Source organism: Prinia subflava, chromosome 14 (genome assembly GCF_021018805.1).
Source record: "Prinia subflava isolate CZ2003 ecotype Zambia chromosome 14, Cam_Psub_1.2, whole genome shotgun sequence".
Classification (NCBI taxonomy): domain Eukaryota; kingdom Metazoa; phylum Chordata; class Aves; order Passeriformes; family Cisticolidae; genus Prinia; species Prinia subflava.
In genome coordinates this window covers 3097863-3118124 of record NC_086260.1, presented here as the reverse complement: position 1 = coordinate 3118124, position 20262 = coordinate 3097863, and the positions used below count along the sequence as shown (strand labels likewise).

At 46.4% G+C, this 20262-nt stretch overlaps 1 protein-coding gene across 1 annotated transcript; it reads right to left on the bottom strand.

The window, feature by feature from the left end:
* Window positions 1-423: 423 nt before the first annotated feature.
* LOC134558260 (E3 ubiquitin-protein ligase PDZRN3-B-like) lies at window positions 424-8078 on the bottom strand (the record flags this gene model as incomplete). Its single annotated transcript, XM_063411938.1, is given in 6 exon segments — window positions 424-529; window positions 1638-1724; window positions 7258-7328; window positions 7330-7521; window positions 7523-7552; window positions 7554-8078. Coding segments are annotated over 5 exon segments (840 nt in total), but the record flags the coding sequence as incomplete, so codon positions are not given.
* Between the last annotated feature and the right edge of the window lie 12184 nt (window positions 8079-20262).

Sequence of the window (20262 nt, the reverse complement as noted above, 5' to 3'; positions counted from 1 at the left end):
GGTTTATGATAAACCATAGAGAGAAATCGCAGAGTGGAATTTTCCCTGACCGTTCAAAACTTAAATACCAAGAAAAATAACGTCGTGCTTCACACCACAGATATTTCACATATGGTTTCAACTAAATAACTTCCAAGTTTCCAACAGCTTAAAAAAGAACTATCTATGGCATACCAGAGAGATGCGAGCTCCTCAGTAAGGCAGGACATGCACATACCATCCATAATCTGGTTTCTATATTTAGGGCAGGACTATACCTAAAGCCCTGGAGGTCAGCACTGAATCAAGCCCAGCATATTTTCACAGACAGATCTTCTAGACAGTGTTTACCACGGTCCACTTCTCCCAAACCCACAGCAAACGTGCCACATGAAGACCTGAGCTGCAGCTTGCACTATTAAAAAGCAGTGTATTCTCCTACCTCAATAATCCTGTCGTGGATTTGCAGCCCTCCTTCCTTAGCAGCAGGCCCGCTGTCAACTATTTTCGACACAAAAATTCCTTCGCTCGATGACCCATCCTGATTGTCCTTCAAGGATGAAAAGGAAAACACATTATTGTCCCTCCTGTCTGCCCTTGGCTGGAGCTTGTCCATGTCACAACAGTGCACACAGTTGGAGAGAAATATTCTTACTGATGTCTTCATATGGAGTTACTTTGTGCTAATGAGAACACCTAATACTCTGATTTGGAAAGATTAAGCAACAAGGGACGGACTTCCATTAGGTGAATTAGTTGCTTGATAATCATTTTCCTCTGACTTAGGGCAGCTCAGGAGTAATTGTCATTGTAATTATTCTCACAGCAAAACCCAGTGAGACACAGCCTGCTTGCACATCAAACATAAGACAACAGTGCAATTTTCACTTTTAGTTGCACAGCTTTTCCTCTGGAGACTTGAAAATAAACCCACGAGAACACCTTACACCTAACAAGGTATTTTCATATTCCTGAGTATTGTGCTTCTACCAGTGCAGAACAATGTCTCAGAAAGCTGAAAAACTCTAAAGAATGAACAACTTTCAAGTGAATTAACCAGGAATAAATTGTGATTAATGTCACATTTCTAAGCAGCCAAGAAGTAGTTCTGAATGCTTTCTAGATTACTAGGACAAGGTATAACCCACTCCTTGATTTAATTAAAGTCATATGCAGCAGCTCCAGCCAACAAGCATCCCAAAAAATACATTAGTGAGTGTGTGGAGCAGGAAACATCTGCTGAAATCACAGAACTCAAACCCAGGCTGTTCAAGTTCCATCCCTTCACCTGCACTGAGGGCTGCTGGATCTTGGGTGGAGAGTAAATAATTTTCTTTTTAATGAAAGGGGTTAAAGTTGCAGCTCTCAAGCCATGAACTTCACAGCAGTATGGTCTGAGAAAGAGACACCGTGGGTTTGATAATTTTGGGGGTAGCACTGCACCAGGATTAGTGGTGCTGCTGTGATATGCAAGAATAAACAGGCAGCAAGAGAAAAGGCAGTGTAGTTAACACACATCCCTACAATCTCAATGGAAGAACTGCTCTGAAAGAATCCCAAGAGGACCAAATGCTTGTCAGCAACATTTTTCCTCTAAGTGTTGACCTCCATGCTTTTCCCGACAGGAAAGGGCAAACATATTTTAACAATTAACATACCACGCATGGCCGGCCACCAATAATATTAAATCCAAGAGATCCAGAGTCCCGATGAAGGACCAGAGTCAGTGCTTTAGTTTCTTCACCCTACAAAGAACAGATAAACACATTCAAAACATGGTGTGTGTGAGGGGGGTAAAACAGGACAGGTAATACTTCTACCCAAGCTTTTTGTTGGGTTGGTTTCTCATTTGTTTTTCATCTCTTTGGAGGTTAGAGACAAATGTTTGGAATAGCTGTGCAGGAGCAGAGTCAGCAGCTCCCAGTGGCTGCTCCAGCCACCCCACTGAGCTCAGGCAGCAGAGCCTCCCCGAAGATTTATGTGTCTTTTTTATTGAGATCTACAGTCAGACACTTAACAGCAACAGAAGGGGTTTATATGCAATGCTGGTTCCTGCAACTACTTGACCCAGTCATATGTGATGTGTTATGTAAAATATTCCATGTTTCCAGTAGTCAAACTCTTGGACTTTCCCAGTGCTTGGGAGTGACTGAATCTTAGGATTGGATCCTTGCATTGCCTCTCTCTCCTGCTGACTAGGTGATGTTGTTTTCAGTGGCATTATTTTAAACAGTATCAAACAAAATTCTCAGCACAGTTTTAGAAAACAGCATTAAACAAAACTGCTACAAATTTTGCCACAGGCTCAGAGAGGCAATTGCTATTCACAGCACCTGCCGTGCATAATTTTTTTTCCTCTGGCATTTTAAGACTAGCAAAATAGAAATTTCCCATAACTGAAAATCATTATGTTAATCTCCTAAAATATGAACTTCTGCAGTGAATAGTTTTCTGGACAAACAGCATACAACAGAGATATGCTGGAAGGACATGGGATATCTGAACAGGCTCTGTTATCCTGGTCCCTCATCCCAGCTTGTTCCTAACTGCAAACTCCCACAAAATGTCCTTTATGACACAGGGATGCTACTTAGGCCTGTCAACTCCTATACAGAAAAAACTAAGGGCATGAACTGTTAAAGACAACTAAATGTTCACAGTGTTCTCCCTTCAGTCTCAAACTAGTGTTTTTATTTACAGCACAACAAACAACAGCAGAGGACTACAAAAAACCCTCTTAATAACATTTAGACATCAGAACAGGATGAGAATGTGCATCTAGAAATACAAATGAACTTTTCTACCTCCAATACCATTTTCTTTGTTTTATCCAAAGGGTGAAAAAGTTAGGAACACAAAAAAAAGTTTGAGGAAGTTATCTTACAAGTCTGGTTTTCATAACCAATTAATGACAAAAATTGCAACAGTTACACTGTAATTCGATGCAGATGGTTTTAGTTTGTGCATTTTTCTTCTAACATGTCAATTTGAAGTTGTCAATCAAATATTAACGTCTATTAAAGTCATAAAAAATGTCAAAGTAATCCTGGATTACTGAATTACTCCCACAGATTGGGGGGTGATAAGGAAGCCCAGGTCCCTGCCAGTGTGAGCTGGCAGAGCTCCACTGACCGCACACCCCGAGCTCCTCCACGGGGAACTGCACCAACAACTCCACCTGGAAATGTGCTTTACAACCTCCACGTCAGCTTCTGATCATTATCTTCCCTAATGATCGAGTAATAAATAGACTTGGAGCTGATACAGAGCAACATGAACAAACTCTGCCTGATTTTATTCGGATCTGGCAGCGGTGAGAACCAGGTACCCAGAAGAGGACTGAAAAATGAAGTAAAATCTATTTCCCTGCAAGTCCACAGAGCCAGACCTCAGACAGGATGGCAAGGAACCAATTTCCAGTCCTGTGAGACCACTTTCAAGGACTGATGATTCTGGATTTGAAAGACAAGCACATGCTAGCACGACTGTTTCCTTCTATTATCCCTATTTAAGAAGGCAAATCAATTAGAACAATCAAAAAACAATTACAACATTCATCTCAAGCCACTTTCAGCAATTAGAGTTGCCTGTTTTCATTAAAGCCTCCTTAAGGGGCTTTGATTTGACACTTTTATACCTGGCTGAACAAGTGTTAAAGCAGGTGGGATTGAATCAGTCGGGTTACGATGGAAAAGAAACAAATAATGCCGCTTTCTGTAGGTACTTCTGAAAAAGTACTTCTGTCTACAGGGGTTTTAAAGACATTTCCAGGTTTTTCTGGTGGCTTTGTGCAGTGTCTCCATGCTCCCCATGCAGAGCTCACGTTCCAGGCACCAACCCCACCACGGGTGCAGAAGTGCCCGGCCCTGGGGAGGCAGCAGCCCCTCGCTCTGACCCTTGGCCACCTCTGCACATTCACATCTCAGCTCCTAACCACTCCTTCAGCAACCTTCTCCTTCTCTTCAGAAGGCAGCCACGATGCAAATGATTTTTCCAGGGCCCTGCCTTGCTCTCCCCGTCCAAGACCCGGCGTTCCAGCGGAGCAGTTGTTAAACAGTGAGGTAACTGTGGCCAGGGGCCAGCCCTGCCCCGGCAGCTGCTCCGGCTGGAGACCTGATGGTTCCTGGCATCTTGTATTCCCACAGCTGAACAGAACTCTTAAATATAATTTTTGAAATTACTGTACTTCCCAGCTGAGTAATGTGCAGCTAATAGAGTGCCTTTCCCTTTAGATAGAGAAGACTGATTTCTTTGGTAGTGCTGTGGCTAAGAAGGGCTGTCCTCGCCAGAGGAGGCACCTCAGCCCCCTGTTCACTGGTGAAAGGGCTGCCAGGACCAGCCTGGCCCATCCTGCCTGGGGACAGGCTGAGAAAAACACACCATCTTCTTTTAAAGGACTTCATCTGGCTCTTACAGAATTCCGATCTGTGTCACCACCCCCACAGAGGTCCTGAATGTCAGATCATCACTGGTTCTTGATCCATTTAAAGTCAGTCCCTGTCTCTGGTTGCCAGGAGAGCAGAAGGTTTCCACCCTGGGCTGCAGCCAGCACTGTCAACTGCTTCCGATTCCCTCTCTCCCTGCTCCTTCCCAGAGGATTTGTCAGCTGTGTAAATAAGGGATTGACCAGACCAGCTTATCAAGAGGTGTGCACAGCGCTGTGTTTCGCCAAGGATTAAGCCTTGTTTGAATTGTACAAGTTTTTTTCTTGATTGTTTAGACTTCGATATTTCAGGATTGACATGTCTGATTGAAGGAAATACTAATTTGGAGTCCCACTCCCTCCTCAAGCTCATCCTCAACAAGCCTCTCCTCTTTCCACCCAAGAATAAAGAGTAATTCTCTGAATAAACCTTTGGACTGTACACAGTAAAATTAAGGTGTTCCCTCAGTGATAATACACATGGATAACACAACTGGGGTCACTTAAGGCACATCTACCTGCTTAAGGGGCTTATAAAATTGTGAGATGCTAATAGCTGAGTGTGTGTATAAAATATATATTTATTAATGTCTTCTCTCAATTTGGTTATGGATCCAGCATCTATGCTAAGGTGAATCCTGACCTGGGTCTCCAAAGCTGCCAAAAGACCACGGATTTGTGTCTTTAAAGAAGGTCTAATGTCACTCATTATCTGTCTCCCCTTTGACTAAGCATTTAAACACAACTGTACGTGGGCATTTCTTCTGTTTTGACTACAGGATATGTCATCTGATTTATTCTAGATTGGTTCTACATCTGCAGCAACAAGCAGCCATCAGGCAGGAAATCAGAAAACCCTTTTCCTCCATCTACTGAGGAGCCAGAACATCCCACAGTAAGTTCTGCAATCACCACTTGTAAGCCATGAACCCAGATGGTTGGTGCTCAGCCTGTGTTTAGCACAGACCAAACTATTATTCCTACTACTACAAACTACACCTAGAATGTATGAAATACGAATAATGGTCATAATTTAAATAATGATAGCAAATTAGTAATTTCACACTACCATACCTCTAATCCCTGTGTTCAGGGGCATAATCCTTAGGCAAATCTATACATCCTGCTGAGTGTTCCTGCACAGTCTGTGCTACTGTCTCTGAGAAAATAACCCCAAACCTGGAAGCCTGCCACAGCCCCAAAGTGGGAAAGCATCCCCTGCACTGGGTGATTACCACGGGTCTTTTACTCAGCTAAACCCTCTGGGTCACAAAGATGCAAGTTTGCTGTTTGTGCTTGCCTGGGAGCTGGGCAGGGCAGAGCTGTGAGTGTTGGCCAGCTGCCCAAAATGCTGTGAAAGACACATAATTGACTGACCGCTGGCACGGGCTGTGGTGACCTGACACCTTCCAGCTTTCTTCAGCCTGGTGGCTGCTCCAGAGAAGTGCATAACAGCCCTTTGTAACAGGGCTGGACCCAGCACAGGGGTCTGGGCCAGCTGGACCCATAAATCCGACAGAAAGTACAGCTGAAAATATGTGTCATGAACATTTGCAGCTCTCAGGATTGCAGCAGATCCCTGCGCTGTACAGAGCTAAATGATGCAAACCCAACATTATCAGCACTAGCCACGAAGAAGGGGAGGTGTGAGAATAGAGGAGATCAAAGCTGAGGAGGCAGGGGTGGGGTGAGATGATTTCTGACAGCAGGGCTGTGTGCAGGCTCTCCTGTCAGCAGTGGACACGTGTGCCAGGCTGTGGGAGCAGAAAGCCTCCAGAATGCCATGGCAAAGTGCTGCAGGAAAAGGGGGAGACAGAACTGTCCTAAATCTCAGTATGACTGTGAACCCCCAATTCATTTTAATGGTATCACTAAGGTTTTGACCAGCACACCACCAGTATTGGCTGAAGTTAGAAGAGTTCATTTAGTATTGAAATATTTTCTGGTTTGAGTTAGGAAAACAGGGTGGGTTCTGTCCTGGATTGCTAAGAAGGTTAAAAAAAAAAAAAAAAGATCCTCTAGCCTCAACATTACCAAGGGTGTGAATACAGATGTTTGAAAGTTTTGAACATTTAATTCTGCTGTGTCTGTGGTAGCACATTCCAGGTCACTGGGAGGACTCTGAATGTCTTCATTTAAAAGATAATTGGCTTCCAGGGCTTCCCTTGCTGGGGAGCCTCATTCCAATTAAAACTTGGGGATTGCTGTAGTTCTGGCTTTTGATTCTGACCATTTTATAAATGGTATAATTTTGTGGGGCTGAAATCAAGTTAATTTTTCCCTTCCTAATTAACTCTGTGTGACTCTGGGAAAGAAATCACAAGCGCACAACAGATATCTTGTATTTGGATGTGGATGTTACAAAGATGATGGCTGCAGATCCTGAAACAGCTGGCGAGGTGTCCGAGTTGGGTCACAGTCAATCCCAAAGCCTGCGTTTTGTAGGAAGCCCTACTGCGGGATGCCAGGTGAGCTCAGGCTCTGGAAAGCATTGGGTCACCATCTTCCAACTCACTCCACTTTGTGTGACTCCTGGGAGTCAATTTCTGCTGCTCTAATACCATTTCCAGCCCTGGAAATTCCACTTTTACTTTTCTTCGGGGAAGAGAACCAAGAAAAGAAAAGTAACACCGTGACCTCACTACTTTTCTGTGAGAGTTACCTTATGGGGTGCAGCTAGCAGCGACGGTCACACTTAGAAATAGGTATACCTATAGAAAGCGGCATGTTACGGCTATTAAACCCGAAAGCTGAAGTATTTGAAAGGTTTCTCTCCAGGAGAAACTCCTCACCCGGCCGGGCGGAGGGCCAAGGCGCATCCCGAGGGACCGCGGGCAGGCGGGGCCGCTCCTTACCTTGCCGGGGGAGGCTGCGCGGGCCAAGCGCGTCCAGGCGGGCGCCTGTACTGCGTGAAGCGCTTCTGGTATCCGCAACGCCGTCACCTGCAGCTCCAGCTGCGCCGCCGCCAGTCGCGACAGCAGCGACTGCTCCCGCTTGCCGGCGCGCAGCGCCTCCTTCTTCAGCGCCTTCTCCAGCGCGGCCGCCCGCGCCTGCAGCGCGGCCCCGTGTGCGCGCAGAGCCCGCAGGCAGCCGTGGGCGCCGGCGCGGCGCTCGCCGTGGGGTCAGCATCAGCCCGCAGCCCTGCTCGCAACAGCCCCGCGGGCCGCGCCTCGCAGCGCTCCCGCATGTGCGCCTCCACGTCGCGCAGGTTCAGCACCTGGCGGCAGCCGCGGTTGCGGCACTTGGCCGGGGAGAAGTCGCAGGTCTCGGCGTGCTCGCCCAGGTGTTGCAGCGGCACCACGGCCTCGCAGCCCCGCGCGTGGTTGTCGCACTTGATGTCCAGCTTGAGGATGAGGCTCTTGAGGGGCAGGACGTGGTTGAGCTCCTTGGTGGAGATGCGCTGGCAGTTGACGGGGCAGCTGCCCTGCTGCACCACCCAGGGCAGCACGCAGCCCGCGCAGAGACGTGTCCGCACGGGGGTGGTCAGCGGGTCCTCCAGCACCTTGTTGCACAGGTTGCACTTGAAGTCGGGATCCACCTCCCCGCTGAAGCGATCCAGCTCGAACCCCCATCCTCCTTCCGCTCCGCCGCGAACAACCGAAAGAGAAAAAGGGAAAAAAAAAAAAAAAAAAAAGCCCAGAAAAAGTACCCGGAGTGCGGGGAGACGGGCCGGGGGAGAGGGGCGGAGAGCGGGGGATCACTAAGAACGAGCCGCCCGAGAGGCAGCTGAGCCGCCGGCCCGGCCCGCGGCCGTGCCCCGTCCCCGCCGGTCCCGGAGCGCCCGGGAATGAGCCGCGGCCGCGCCGCCGCCTCCGCGCAGCGCCCGCCCCCGGCCCGGCCCGGCCCGGCACCGCCCCGGCCCGGCACCGCCCCGATCGGCACCGCCCCGGCCCGGCACCGCCCCGGCCCGGCACCGCCCACCGGGAGCCCCGGGGGTCCCCCCCGCCGGACAAGGGGCGCTTTGTCTCGGGAGCGGGCGGGGCCGCGCTGCCGCCCCTTCCCCGGAGGGGCAGGGAGCGGGCAGGGAGCGGGCAGGGGAGCGGGCCCGGAGCGGGGCCGGAGCGGCGGCCGGGGCAGCGCCGCGCCGGCAGAGCGGGCACGGAGCGACGCAGGGGGAAGGGGCCCGCGCACGGGGAAGCGGGTGGGGAGAGGAGGGGATGGAGGGGAGGGGGGGGAGCGCAGGGGGAGGGTGTGAGAAGGTGAGAAGGACGGGGGGATGATTGCTCGGAGCGATGAGGGACACATCGGCTGGGCACCAGGCACAGGGCAGGGACGGGCAGGGCAGCCTGGAGCTGCCTGGTGTAGTGGAAGGTGTCCCTGCCTGTGGCAAAATGTTTGGGACCAAGATGGTCTTTAAGGTTCCATCCGACCCCAAACCATCCAATGGCTCTGTGATGATTTTTGCAAAGGGCGCTTATGGAGGTTGCCCCTGGAGTCGGGGTCCTGGACGAGCGGCATAGAATTTGGGCTGGACTTCGCAGTCCTCGGGGGAGAATTCTTACATTACCGACAAGAAGAAGTGCGAACAGAACAATCTGCCAGCGTGTGAGGGACTGAAACGTTAAGGGTTAATGATTTGCAAAAGCAACAGTGTGCTTCGCTGAGGCCAGGTTTGCACCCCGCAGCCGAAGGGGGTGGAGGAAGAGGTTTGGGGGTGTGTGGTGGCAAACTCTAATCTGCCCAAGAACAGCCCATACAAGGGGGATGGAACACCCACCTCCAGAGGGGTGAGCATGACAAATCAAGCTTTGGGTAGGAAACAGACCCCTGTGGAGGTGGGGGTAATGCTTTCTGTCATGGCCATGTCCTCCCGTACACACCTGGCTCAGGTGTAACGCCCTCCCAGGGAGGGTGTCGGGACATTCACTCGCAGACCTGAGCGTTTTCATCCCTTTGAGAAGGCACTGCTGGCTCAGCTATGCAGTGAGGAGGGGCCATAAATCGTGAAAGATTCCTAAAGTGCCCCCCAGAGTCATGATCCCACAGTGTTGCAACAGAGTGGAAAACTCCCCTCCAGGGGAGGTCCCTGGCACTAGCACCTGAAATTTGAACATGTGTTATCCCACCAAACTTCGTTTCCATGTATTTCCTCCACCTCTGATGGAAAAAGACTGAGACAATCACTTTGACAAACGGCATCAAAACTGCAGCAGTCAAGTCTTGTTCCTGGATCCACAGGTGGTGATAGCTTTCCTCTCCTTCCTCCTTCCTTCCTTCCTCCTTCCTTCCTTCCTTCCTTCCTTCCTTCCTTCCTTCCTTCCTTCCTCTTCCTTCCTTCCTTCCCTTCCTTCCTTCCTTCCTTCCTTCCTTCCTTCCTTCCTTCCTTCCTTCTTCCTTCCTTCCTTCCTTCCTTCCTTCCTTCCTTCCTTCTTCCTTCCTTCCTTCCTTCCTTCCTTCCTTCCTTCCTTCCTTCCTTCCTTCCTTCCTTCCTTCTTTTCCTTCCTTCCTTCCTTCCTTCCTTCCTTCCTTCCTTCCTTCCTTCTTCCTTCCTTCCTTCCTTCCTTCCTTCCTTCCTTCCTTCCTTCCTTCCTTCCTTCCTTCCTTCCTTCCTTCCTTCCTTCCTTCCTTCCTTCCTTCCTTCCTTCCTTCCTTCCTCCCTTCCTCCCCTTCCTCCCTTCCTCCCTTCCTCCCTTCCTTCCTCCCTTCCTCCCTTCCTTCCTCCCTCCCTCCCTCCCTCCTCCCTCCCTCCCTCCCTTCCCTCCCTCCCTCCCTCCCTCCTCCTTCCTCCCTTCCTTCCTCCCTTCCTTCCTCCCTTCCTTCCTCCCTTCCTTCCTCCCTTCTTCCTTCCTTCCTTCCTTCCTTCCTACCACCTCCTTCCTCCTACCATCCTTCCTTCCTTCCTTCCTTCCTTCCTTCCTTCCTTCCTTCCTTCCTTCCTTCCTTCCTTCCTTCCTTCCTTCCTTCCATCCTTCCTTCCTTCCTTCCTTCCTTCCTTCCTTCCTTCCTTCCTTCCTTCCTTCCTTCCTTCCTTCCTTCCTTCCTTCCTTTCCTTCCTTCCTTCCTTCCTTCCTTCCTTCCTTCCTTCCTTCCTTCCTTCCTTCCTTCCTTCCTTCCTTCCTTCCTTCCTTCCTTCCTTCCTTCCTTCCTTCCTTCCTTCCTTCCTTCCTTCCTTCCTTCCTTCCTTCCTTCCTTCCTTCCTTCCTTCCTTCCTTCCTTCCTTCCTTCCTTCCTTCCTTCCTTCCTTCCTTCCTTCCTTCCTTCCTTCCTTCCTTCCTTCCTTCCTTCCTTCCTTCCTTCCTTCCCTCCTTCCTTCCTTCCTTCCTTCCTTCCTTCCTTCCTTCCCTCCTTCCCTCCCTCCTTCCTTTTTCTTAAGTGATCTCTTTATGCTTTTCTATTGCTCTATTACTATAGATGATACCCAGAGCAGCTATGTACCTCCTTTCCATTGCAACCAAATTGTTCCAAAATAAACTTGCCATACATTTTCTATGAATAAAAATGCTTCATTCAGTGTCACTTCACTCTAATCCCCCCGAGGGATCTATGGACAAGAACCTCAGTTACCCTGTCACCAGGGCACAGTGCTGTTCATATCCTCATGGAAAAGGGATCAGATTTTCCTGTTTGCACAGGCTGCTAATGCCCCGTTGCTGCCACTTGGATGTAGGTGATGTAGCTCATTAAAAGTCACCACTTTTGATACCCCCTTCTGCCCAGGGATGATTTAAAAGCACTCCTGAATATGCTGTAAAAAACCAGCCAGACCACACCTGGAGCACCAGACACAGCATTAGGCAAAAGCAATTTCTCCTACAAGGCAGATATTCAAGTACTGGAAAAAAAAGCAATAAAAGAGACGAGCTTTGTTCATTGTGGATAGTGATGCAGAATTCTCACGTGCACCAGAGCCACAGAGCAGCTCAATTGTTCTTTTAATGTGTTTTGCTTTATGGCAGAGCAGAAGCCAGCAAGAAACTTTAGCTTCAAGTGACCTTTAGTCAGTTATGTCCCAGTAAAATTACTTTCTGAATGCCTGGGATGATTTTTAGTGTGTTGGTGACCTCTAGAAGGTAACAAGACTCATGGTTACACAACTGTGTTCCCATTTCAGTCCCAGGCAAGTATTTTTTAGGGCTAAGGCTTTCTCCCTTTTCAAATCTGAATTCCATCTGTAGTGCTCATTCTAATTATTAATGTTCCATAAAGCTCGAGGTTGCTTTTGGCTGCATACATTGCCCTGCTGAAGGGAGCGTGCATCAGTATTTAGGGTGATATACCTAACTAAGGAATTTTTAACAGATTTGTTCCTTAAAAAAAAATAAAATAACCAGATGATGTAATAGAGGACTGTGCCTGTAGGTTTCTGTTAACTCCATCTGAAGGTTGTGTGCAGTGCAGGGTGATAAAGTTTAATTAATACACGTGTATTTCTGAATTTTGGATTATTCTATTTAAACTGTAGTAGTGATTCTCATACTTCTTCTTGTGCTTCACTGCCTTTTGCATCTTGCTTCTCTTTTCCATCTGTTTCTCCTCAGGATATCTCTGCTCACGTGTCCCTCCTGCCATTCCCCTTCCTGCAGTGCCACTTGTCCTCCCTCCATCCCTGGGGCCAGCAGCCCTGCACTGCTGAGTCCCCACACTTCAGCTCTAGTGTCACTTCACATTTCCCTACCAGGACTCTCTTGTTTTGCAGCTTGCACAAAACTTGAGATTGCTGTTATTAACAACAGGATCTGGTTTTTCCGAGGGCATTTTATATGAAATAAAACTTCACACTGCCTGGTCAGGGGATGCACACAGTCCAGCTAAGGGGGTTGAGTGTTCATTGCTGTAGCTGCTGCATCCTCTGAGGGGGAAATCCATCAGTGCCCCTGGTTCTGAAGGGGCTGTTTTGAGATAGCTGCTCCAAATCAGCCACCACTGCCCTAAAACCTTCTTTACTCCAGTTTATAAACTGCCCCGTGCGCTCAGCATGGTTGTAAATAGAAAGAAATGAATTCCTATTAATTCCTTCAACAATTGCTGAAGAGGTTTGGGGTTAGGATTTCAAAGTTGTCACCACAGGATGCTCGAGGCTGCTGCCTGAAGGCAGAGGCAGAGCTTTTATTGATTTCCACCAGGGTGACGTCAGGCCCAGGTTCCTTGGGCTATTTGAAACTACACAAATATTTGGATGGAAAATACAGGCAAGAACTGGAATAACATTTTCACTTGGAGCCGTGGCTGGGCAGATGCTGTGCTGAATTCTGTGATACACTTTAATGTGACATTTATGTAGGAATAGATACTTTATTTATAAATTAAAGCTTTTGAAGGCCACTGCAGCCTTGCACTGAGACTACAGCTGGGAGTGCTGACAGGGAATTGAAGTTCCCCTCTCCCTGCTGCCTCTGCCCATGGGAGAAGGCACAAATGGAGCTTTCCCTACTGGAGACACATTTCTGTTCTCCCTTTGAAAAAAAAAAGTTTAAGAAGCAGCCTCTCCACATGAGCCTTTAATGTTCTTTTCAGAGCCTGAGGTTTGTAACTGAGGAGAGGTTTGGGTTCCAGGGCTGAAATTACACTGCCCCAGCTAAGCAAGGTCGTTTTTATTTAGTAAGTTCTCTCATCCTTAGTGGTAGTGCTGGGGTGGGAGCACTGCTGAGCCCTTCAGGCTGTCCCATTTAGCTTTGCTCCCCTGTCAAAGGAAGGGGGAGGGCAGGGCACTTTGGGATGCAGCACAGGCAGAAATGCCAGCTCTCAAAGGGCTGCAAAAATGAGAGCTTTGCTGCAGGTTTCACTTGGATTGTGGATTTTTTTTCCTGTTGCTGTGAAATTTCCAGTCCCATAGAAAATCAAATGCAATTTATCTTCACCCGCCTTTTGTCCATAAAGGATGGCATCATTTTACCTGGATTATGAAGTTTTTGTAAGAAACCTGATTTGTGTTTTTGCCTTTAAAAAGGGGAAATGATGAGGTAATGCAGAGAAAAGAGTTAAGTCCCTCTCCATGTCAATCATCTGTGTCCTTCTGACAAATCCCCTGTGGTTGACAGGACCTGTCCAATGTAACAGGGTCTTCCCCTTGCACTTAATTCATGAGTTGGACCACTCCCAGTGGTCCTGGGCATGTTTCAAATATATTTAATGTATCTAGAATATGTGCAGTATCTTAAAATGTACTTAAAATGTTAAGGTCTTCTCAACATTCTGTTCATTGCCAGGCACTGTAGAGAGTCATAAAATGGAAAGATTCTGTCTTCTTTGACATTTTACGACCTTTCTTGCACTATGTTTGTCTTACATGAGTTTCTTTATCTATCTACGTAGCTCATATCATTAAATTTTAAGTGAACTTGCCTTGATTTTTTATTTTTACTGCTGGCAGAAATATAAGTTTGCATTAACAGAAGGTGCACAGAAGAGCTGGGGAACATGGGCCAGATAAAATGTCATCGTGTGATGGTGGAGCCATCAAGCCCAGTAGAGATGGTTCATGAAGATAATGGTTTATATGACATTTATAGGCAGTATTTTGTGAAAGGTCAGGCTCTGACTTGGCAGCTGAGCGACATTTCAGGGTTTTACATGTGCAAGCAGAAGGTGGATATGAAATAAAAAATGAGTTAGAGATAAGTGATACCTTGACAGACCGAGCTGCATGAAAAATCCACACCAAACCCCTCTGTCCCAGAAAAAAGCATCTAAGCAAGAAGTGAAAGACAACACTTGAGCATCCTTTCCTGACATTCCACTCGTATTTTTGTGTATTAAGAGGCACTTCAGTGCCTCAGAAATGTCGCTGTCTGCAGACAAAGTTGACGGACTGGCAGCATCTGAGCCTGTTTCATAACTTCCTTCTCTTCGTCTCTGCACACAGCTAATGAAATAGAAGAGTTTGTATTTTATTTAGGAATAGTTGAGAGGAAAGAGCCACAAGAATTTTGGCTCTGAGTACGCATTCCTATATTAATATGGATAGAGAAAAATATAAAATAATGCTCTTCTTTCTGGGGCTTTTTAGGAAATTTGACCAGCCAGCTATGTTGATTTTTGCAGTTCTGTGAATAGTTAGATTATTGACCACTACAATATCTGACTCTTAAAGTTATTTATTGTACATTTTATTATCAACAGTCCACTTTGTCATGTGGGAGAGCTGGCCATGTTTGAAGACTGGGCTTAGAGTAATAGAAGTGGTTGTTGTAATTCGGCAAATCTTTATCTGAAGTGCCAGAAATTGAATTCTGCTTTTCCTGAGCTCTTCTTTGGATACTGGAGCCAGTTTTGGTGAGCTGTTGCTTACTCTGAGCAAGTCTGGGATTTGAGAACAAGACTGAGGCCCAGGTCTGACCACTGCTGGAAACTACACAGGGATCCCAAATTTCAGTGGAGGCTTCATCCCAGAAAGTTTTTGATTTTTACAGGGCCACAAACGCTGGCTTTCCCCAGCACTACAAACCCTGCAGTAGGTATCAAATTCTGATGTGGACACCACATTTTGCACTGTATAATTTCTTGTCTTTTCCTCCTTTATTTAAACAATTTAGAGCAAGAGAACTGCCATCATACATGCCTCCTCCCCTTTAACACATCTTGCACGTTGAAAGTAATGACAATGTTTGAATCCAGACTGTAATTAACTCACTGCTGATGGGTGGGACATAAAGCACAAGCCATAATTTCCAGGCACATTCTGTGGGGGTTTGGAGGATGAGTTCAGCCGTGGTGGGGGCCAGCCCACGTCTCAGGGAGTGAGGAGTGCTGAGTGAACACAAACTGCTGAGCATCCCCTCCCCTTTTCCCAGCTTTCCAGGCATGTGGAAGCTGCAGGGCTGTCAGGGGGCACTTGCACAGGCAGGGTTCCACACCAGTAGGTGTGATTGGGATCGTATTGAGCTGACAAATCTGATTGCCCTTAATTGACAGTCTGGCCCCATGAGAAAGAGGTGAAGCTCTGTTTATCCCTGACTGTCTGCTCACACATAAGCATTTCCTCAAGACTTTTTATGTTCTACCTTCCTCTGTTGAAACATGAAGAAAAAAAAAATATTCCTGTTTCCAAGAACAGGAATGGAAACGGATTCACTTTTCACACTGGCAGGATGATTGTGAATGATGTGGAATGTTCTGGTTTTTCCACATCAGCAACGCTGCTTTATCTCAGGATGCTTTTGTTCCGTTTCCAAAATAAACAGTTCTTAATACTTGCACGAGGTGTATTTGACAAGCAGGCTTTGGGGATCATCCACCATTCCTTAGGTAAGCAGTCATCCTGCTCATGTATTTACAGCTCTTCTTACATTTATATAAACTAAGGAAAAAATCTCTTAAAAACATATCAGTTCAAACCCAGAAGCCTTATGGAAAGCCCAGGCTGTTCAGTACAAATTCTGAATTTTTGGGTCAGGTGAGCCCAAAAATAGAAAAGAATAAAAGATTAGTGGGGGCTGGTTTTTCCTGATGAGTGTTACAGCAGGATGATGCAGAGCCCAGAGCTGCCTCTGAGTTCAGGTAGGGCATGGAGCATCTTGGGGCAATAAATCCAGCTCTTGGTACTGACCTCTGTCTCCAGAAGTTTCTAAATCACTTCTTGCCAGGAGCTGGGAGAGAATCCCTGCACACAGCCCCTGCCACGATCTGTACAAGATGAGGATCCCCAGCTGATTGCTCTTAGGCAGATTCTGGGCTCAAGCACCTTCAATTTGATCCTAATGCAGCTTTTGGCTGCATTTTTTGGTTTTTTAGCTTTTTCTGATAGCTGAGTTGTTTTGGACAATGGTGATGGCTTAAAGGCTTTTCAGTTCTTGGATCTTCTGTGCAGTTTACATTGCTTTAAACCAGAAGTCTTTAAAAAGGAAGTTCCAGTGCCTGGTGACTGCTGATTTCAGAGAGTTGTTTCTTTATTTCTTGTAGTTTAGGGTGTTGGGATAAACTGAAGCCGTGGGTTGAGAGGTGGAACAGGGTTTTGTGAGGCTACACCAGGTCAGGACATTGTTTTCCTGATTAATGTGCACCAATATTTACTGTGAATGCAGCACGGTGGGAGCTGTGTGTGTTTGGAAGCCCAGACACTCAGTTCAGAGCAGGAAAGAAGGCACATCCCAGCTATCAAACATCCTCAGGTTTGCTGTCCAGAGACAAAAGGCGCTTTTTTTTAAACATGAGGAAGTTTTGCAGCTTTTTCTCTTTAAAACCAAACCAAACCACACCTGAAGGGATGAAGACTCTTCCTCTCTTCAGCAGAGTCCTGGGGAAGCTCTGAATTTCTTTAGGGTCATGCCTGAGTGGGTTCAGAGACCCCCAGGCTTTCCCTCATGGTCTGGTTTCTGTAACTTCCTATTTGTGTGATGATGTGGAGGGTCAGGAGCTTTTAAATCCGTGTTTGTGCTGTGAACATCCTCAAATATTCATCTCCAGGGCTATCCCCCTCTAAGGAAAAAGATTTTGTGTCACTCTCATGACTATTACATTTTAGCCTTTTTTTGGTGTTTCAAATGTCTTGATCTAGGCAGCTTCCAGCTCCTTTCTTCTTTTTTCTTTCTTATTTTTCCCCCCACTGTAGTTTTGCAATATTAAGTATTAATATTTTATTATTTATTAAGTATTTATTATTAAGTATTAATAATCTCATTAACATTTTAGGCATTTACTTTAAAAGATCTCTTTTCTAAGATCTCTTCTGAACTTTGACAAAAGTTCCAAAAGGAAGAAAAGTTGTATCTTCCTCTTTTGGCAGGCTCTTCTCCATTTGTCAGTGACAGAATGTGAGCCTCTTGGCAAAACAGTTTTTAATATAAATACTAGATCTGTCTGAAAAAAATAAAAGCTGGATTTTCTGAGAACTCCTCAAAATGTCGAGTTTGTTGTCACTGTAACAAATTAGAAACAGATAATTTTTGAGGAAATATTCTTCCTGTTTTTTTTAGAATTTCTAAGTGCAAAATGTCAACTTTCTGTACAGTTTTTTCCTTAAAGTTTTATTACAATAGATTTTGATCTTTTTATAAATGAAATAAGCAGTTTTGAAGAAGAAATTAATTTGTTAACCAGGACACCACATAAAAATGCAAGGAAAAGATCTGAAAAATTAGCAAAGTAATGATAATAATGCAGTTAATGTTATATTTTAAGTGGAAAAGTGTTGGGAGTGAGACAGGAATATTTTTTCTAAAAACTATGCTGACATGGCTGGGTCTAGAATGAATCAGAACCGCTTTCGTTTTCTACCTCCCTGTGAAAATTTCCATTGCAATGGGAATAAAATGGAAAATGGCCTGAACAGCAATTCCATGAGCATCGCTTCTCTTTCACTTCAGCTCGTGTTTTTCACAAGGGGCTGAAAATTTGGCCATTAAATTAGGATGGAGGCTGCCTCCCAAAGTGCAGGGGGTGCTGCAGAACATCAGGAGCAGGTCAGAGCAGAAACCAGTGCGGGTGTCAGTGGCTGGGAGCAGATCCCTGTCCCAGCTCCTGCTGCTGGGGCTGTTTTGGGATTGTTTTCAGGACGGTGTCTGGGAGCAGATCCCTGTCCCAGCTCCTGCTGCTGGGGCTGTTTTGGGATTGTTTTCAGGAGAGTGTCTGGGAGCAGATCCCTGTCCCAGCTTGGGGCTGTTTTGGGATTGTTTTCAGGACAGTGTCTGGGAGCAGATCCCTGTCCCAGCTTGGGGCTGTTTTGGGATTGTTTTCAGGAGAGTGTCTGGGAGCAGGTCCCTGTCCCAGCTTGGGGCTGTTTTGGGATTGTTTTCAGGACGGTGGCTGGGAGCAGATCCCTGTCCCAGCTTGGGGCTGTTTTGGGATTGTTTTCAGGACGGTGGCTGGGGCTGGCTCTTTGTGTATTGCCTTAGCACAATGAGGAGATTGCTCCCATACCTGCTCCTCGTTCATTTTCCATTAGCCAGCCTTTGTAAAGGCTACAGCGAGGTTTTTCCATGCTGCAGGTAGAAGAAATGCTCTTTGTGAAGGGGTTTAGGAGGCAGGGCCAGCTCGCTGCTGGCACTGGAGGCCACCACAGCCCTGCTGTGCCAGCTGTGCCAGCTGTGCCAGCTGTGCCAGCATGCTGCACACACACACAAAACTGCTGCAGGGGCCTTGCTGACATTTGCTGTTTAAACAGCTGCATTTTGGGGGTGGGAGGTGCATTTCCTGCCCAGGCTGCTGTTCCAGCACCAGGGCTGTGGCTGAGAGGGAGGGGAGGGCTGCCTGTGTCTCCCCCAGCCGTGTTTATGTAAGCCCTGCTCGCTGTGCCTCTGAGATTTCCAGAGTGGAGATGTGCTGCTGCAGCCCAAACTCCAAACCTGTCCCTTTAACCCAGCCTCTGAAAACTAAATTATTTAGTTCTGAAGGCAGGTATTATCTAAAGATATACTTTTTTTACTCTGCAATAACTCCATGCCTTCCAATGCTTTTTTTTTTTTTAATCCATGGTGGACCTTTTCCCCCCCTTAATGTAAAGAGAAATTCAGTAATGTTTGTAAAGAAAACTGGGCTGACTGCTGAAAAATCATAAAAAACCATGGCAAAAATAGTTGTTTTATAGATCCTTGAAGCTTGATGAAGTAGGCTCTAGTGACTGATTTAAGTCATTGAATAACAAGATAGAAAGTAATGGAAAAAGCCAAAGGTAACAACCTTGATGGTAGAGTTAAATGATTTATCTGACTACAGCTATTCTAAAGGCAAAGGTTAGTGTACTGAACTGGTGTTGGGAATTATGGCAGGAGGCATGCAGAGCTCTTTCAAGCTCTAAGATTTGTTTTTGTTGTACATTTGCCATTCCCTTAGCATTAGCCTCAGTTATTTTATAAAAGCACTGCATTGACCTCTGCTGTGTGAAGTTTGTACACGTGCAGGTACCACGAGTTTATTGAAGACAAATAGATTGGGAAGGGAGGGTAATAGCAAAAGTAAGGGTAAAACTGCGAATAGGGATGGTAAAACTGCAAATAGTGATGGCAAAACTGCAAATAGGGATGGTAAAAATGCAAATAGTGATGGTAAAACTGCGAATAGTGATGGTAAAACTGCAAATAGTGATGGCAAAACTGCAAATAATTATGGTAAAACTGCAAATAGTGATGGCAAAATTGCAAATAGGGATGGCAAAACTGCAAATAGTGATGGCAAAACTGCAAATACGGATGGCAAAACTGCAAATAATTATGGTAAAACTGCAAATAGTGATGGTAAAACTGCAAATAGTGATGGTAAAACTGCAAATAGTGAGGGCAAAATTGCAAATAGTGATGGTAAAACTGCAAATAGGGATGGCAAAATTGCAAATAGGGATGGCAAAACTGCAAATAGTGATGGTAAAACTGTGAATAGTGATGGTAAAACTGCAAATAGTGATGGTAAAACTGCGAATAGGGATGGTAAAACTGCGAATAGGGATGGTAAAACTGCAAATAGGGATGGCAAAACTGCAAATAGTGATGGCAAAACTGCAAATAGTGATGGCAAAACTGCAAATAGGGATGGCAAAACTGCAAATAGTGATGGTAAAACTGCAAATAGGGATGGCGAAATTGCAAATAATTATGGTAAAACTGCAAATAGTGATGGTAAAACTGCAAATAATTATGGTAAAACTGCAAATAGTGATGGTAAGGTCATAGGTGGTTTTTTATACACAGTAAAATACTATTATTCATAATTTCATGTTTTGCCAAACACCCTGCCCATGTCAGCTCTCCCAGTTGTTCTTTTGTTTCTTCTTTCACTTCTCCTCTCATTTCCCTGTCACCTCCCTTTTTGCTCATCCCACGCTGCCAGCCAGGGCAATTCCCACTCTGTGCCTTTCCAAGCCACTGCATCTGGTTTTACTTGGCTGTCCTTGGCAGCCCTGTTCTGTTGCTCAAGGGGTTGGCTCTTTCCTGGAATATCCACCCTTCTGGGGCTTGCCTGGTGAGTGTGAGTGCTCAGTCTGTGTCTGCTGG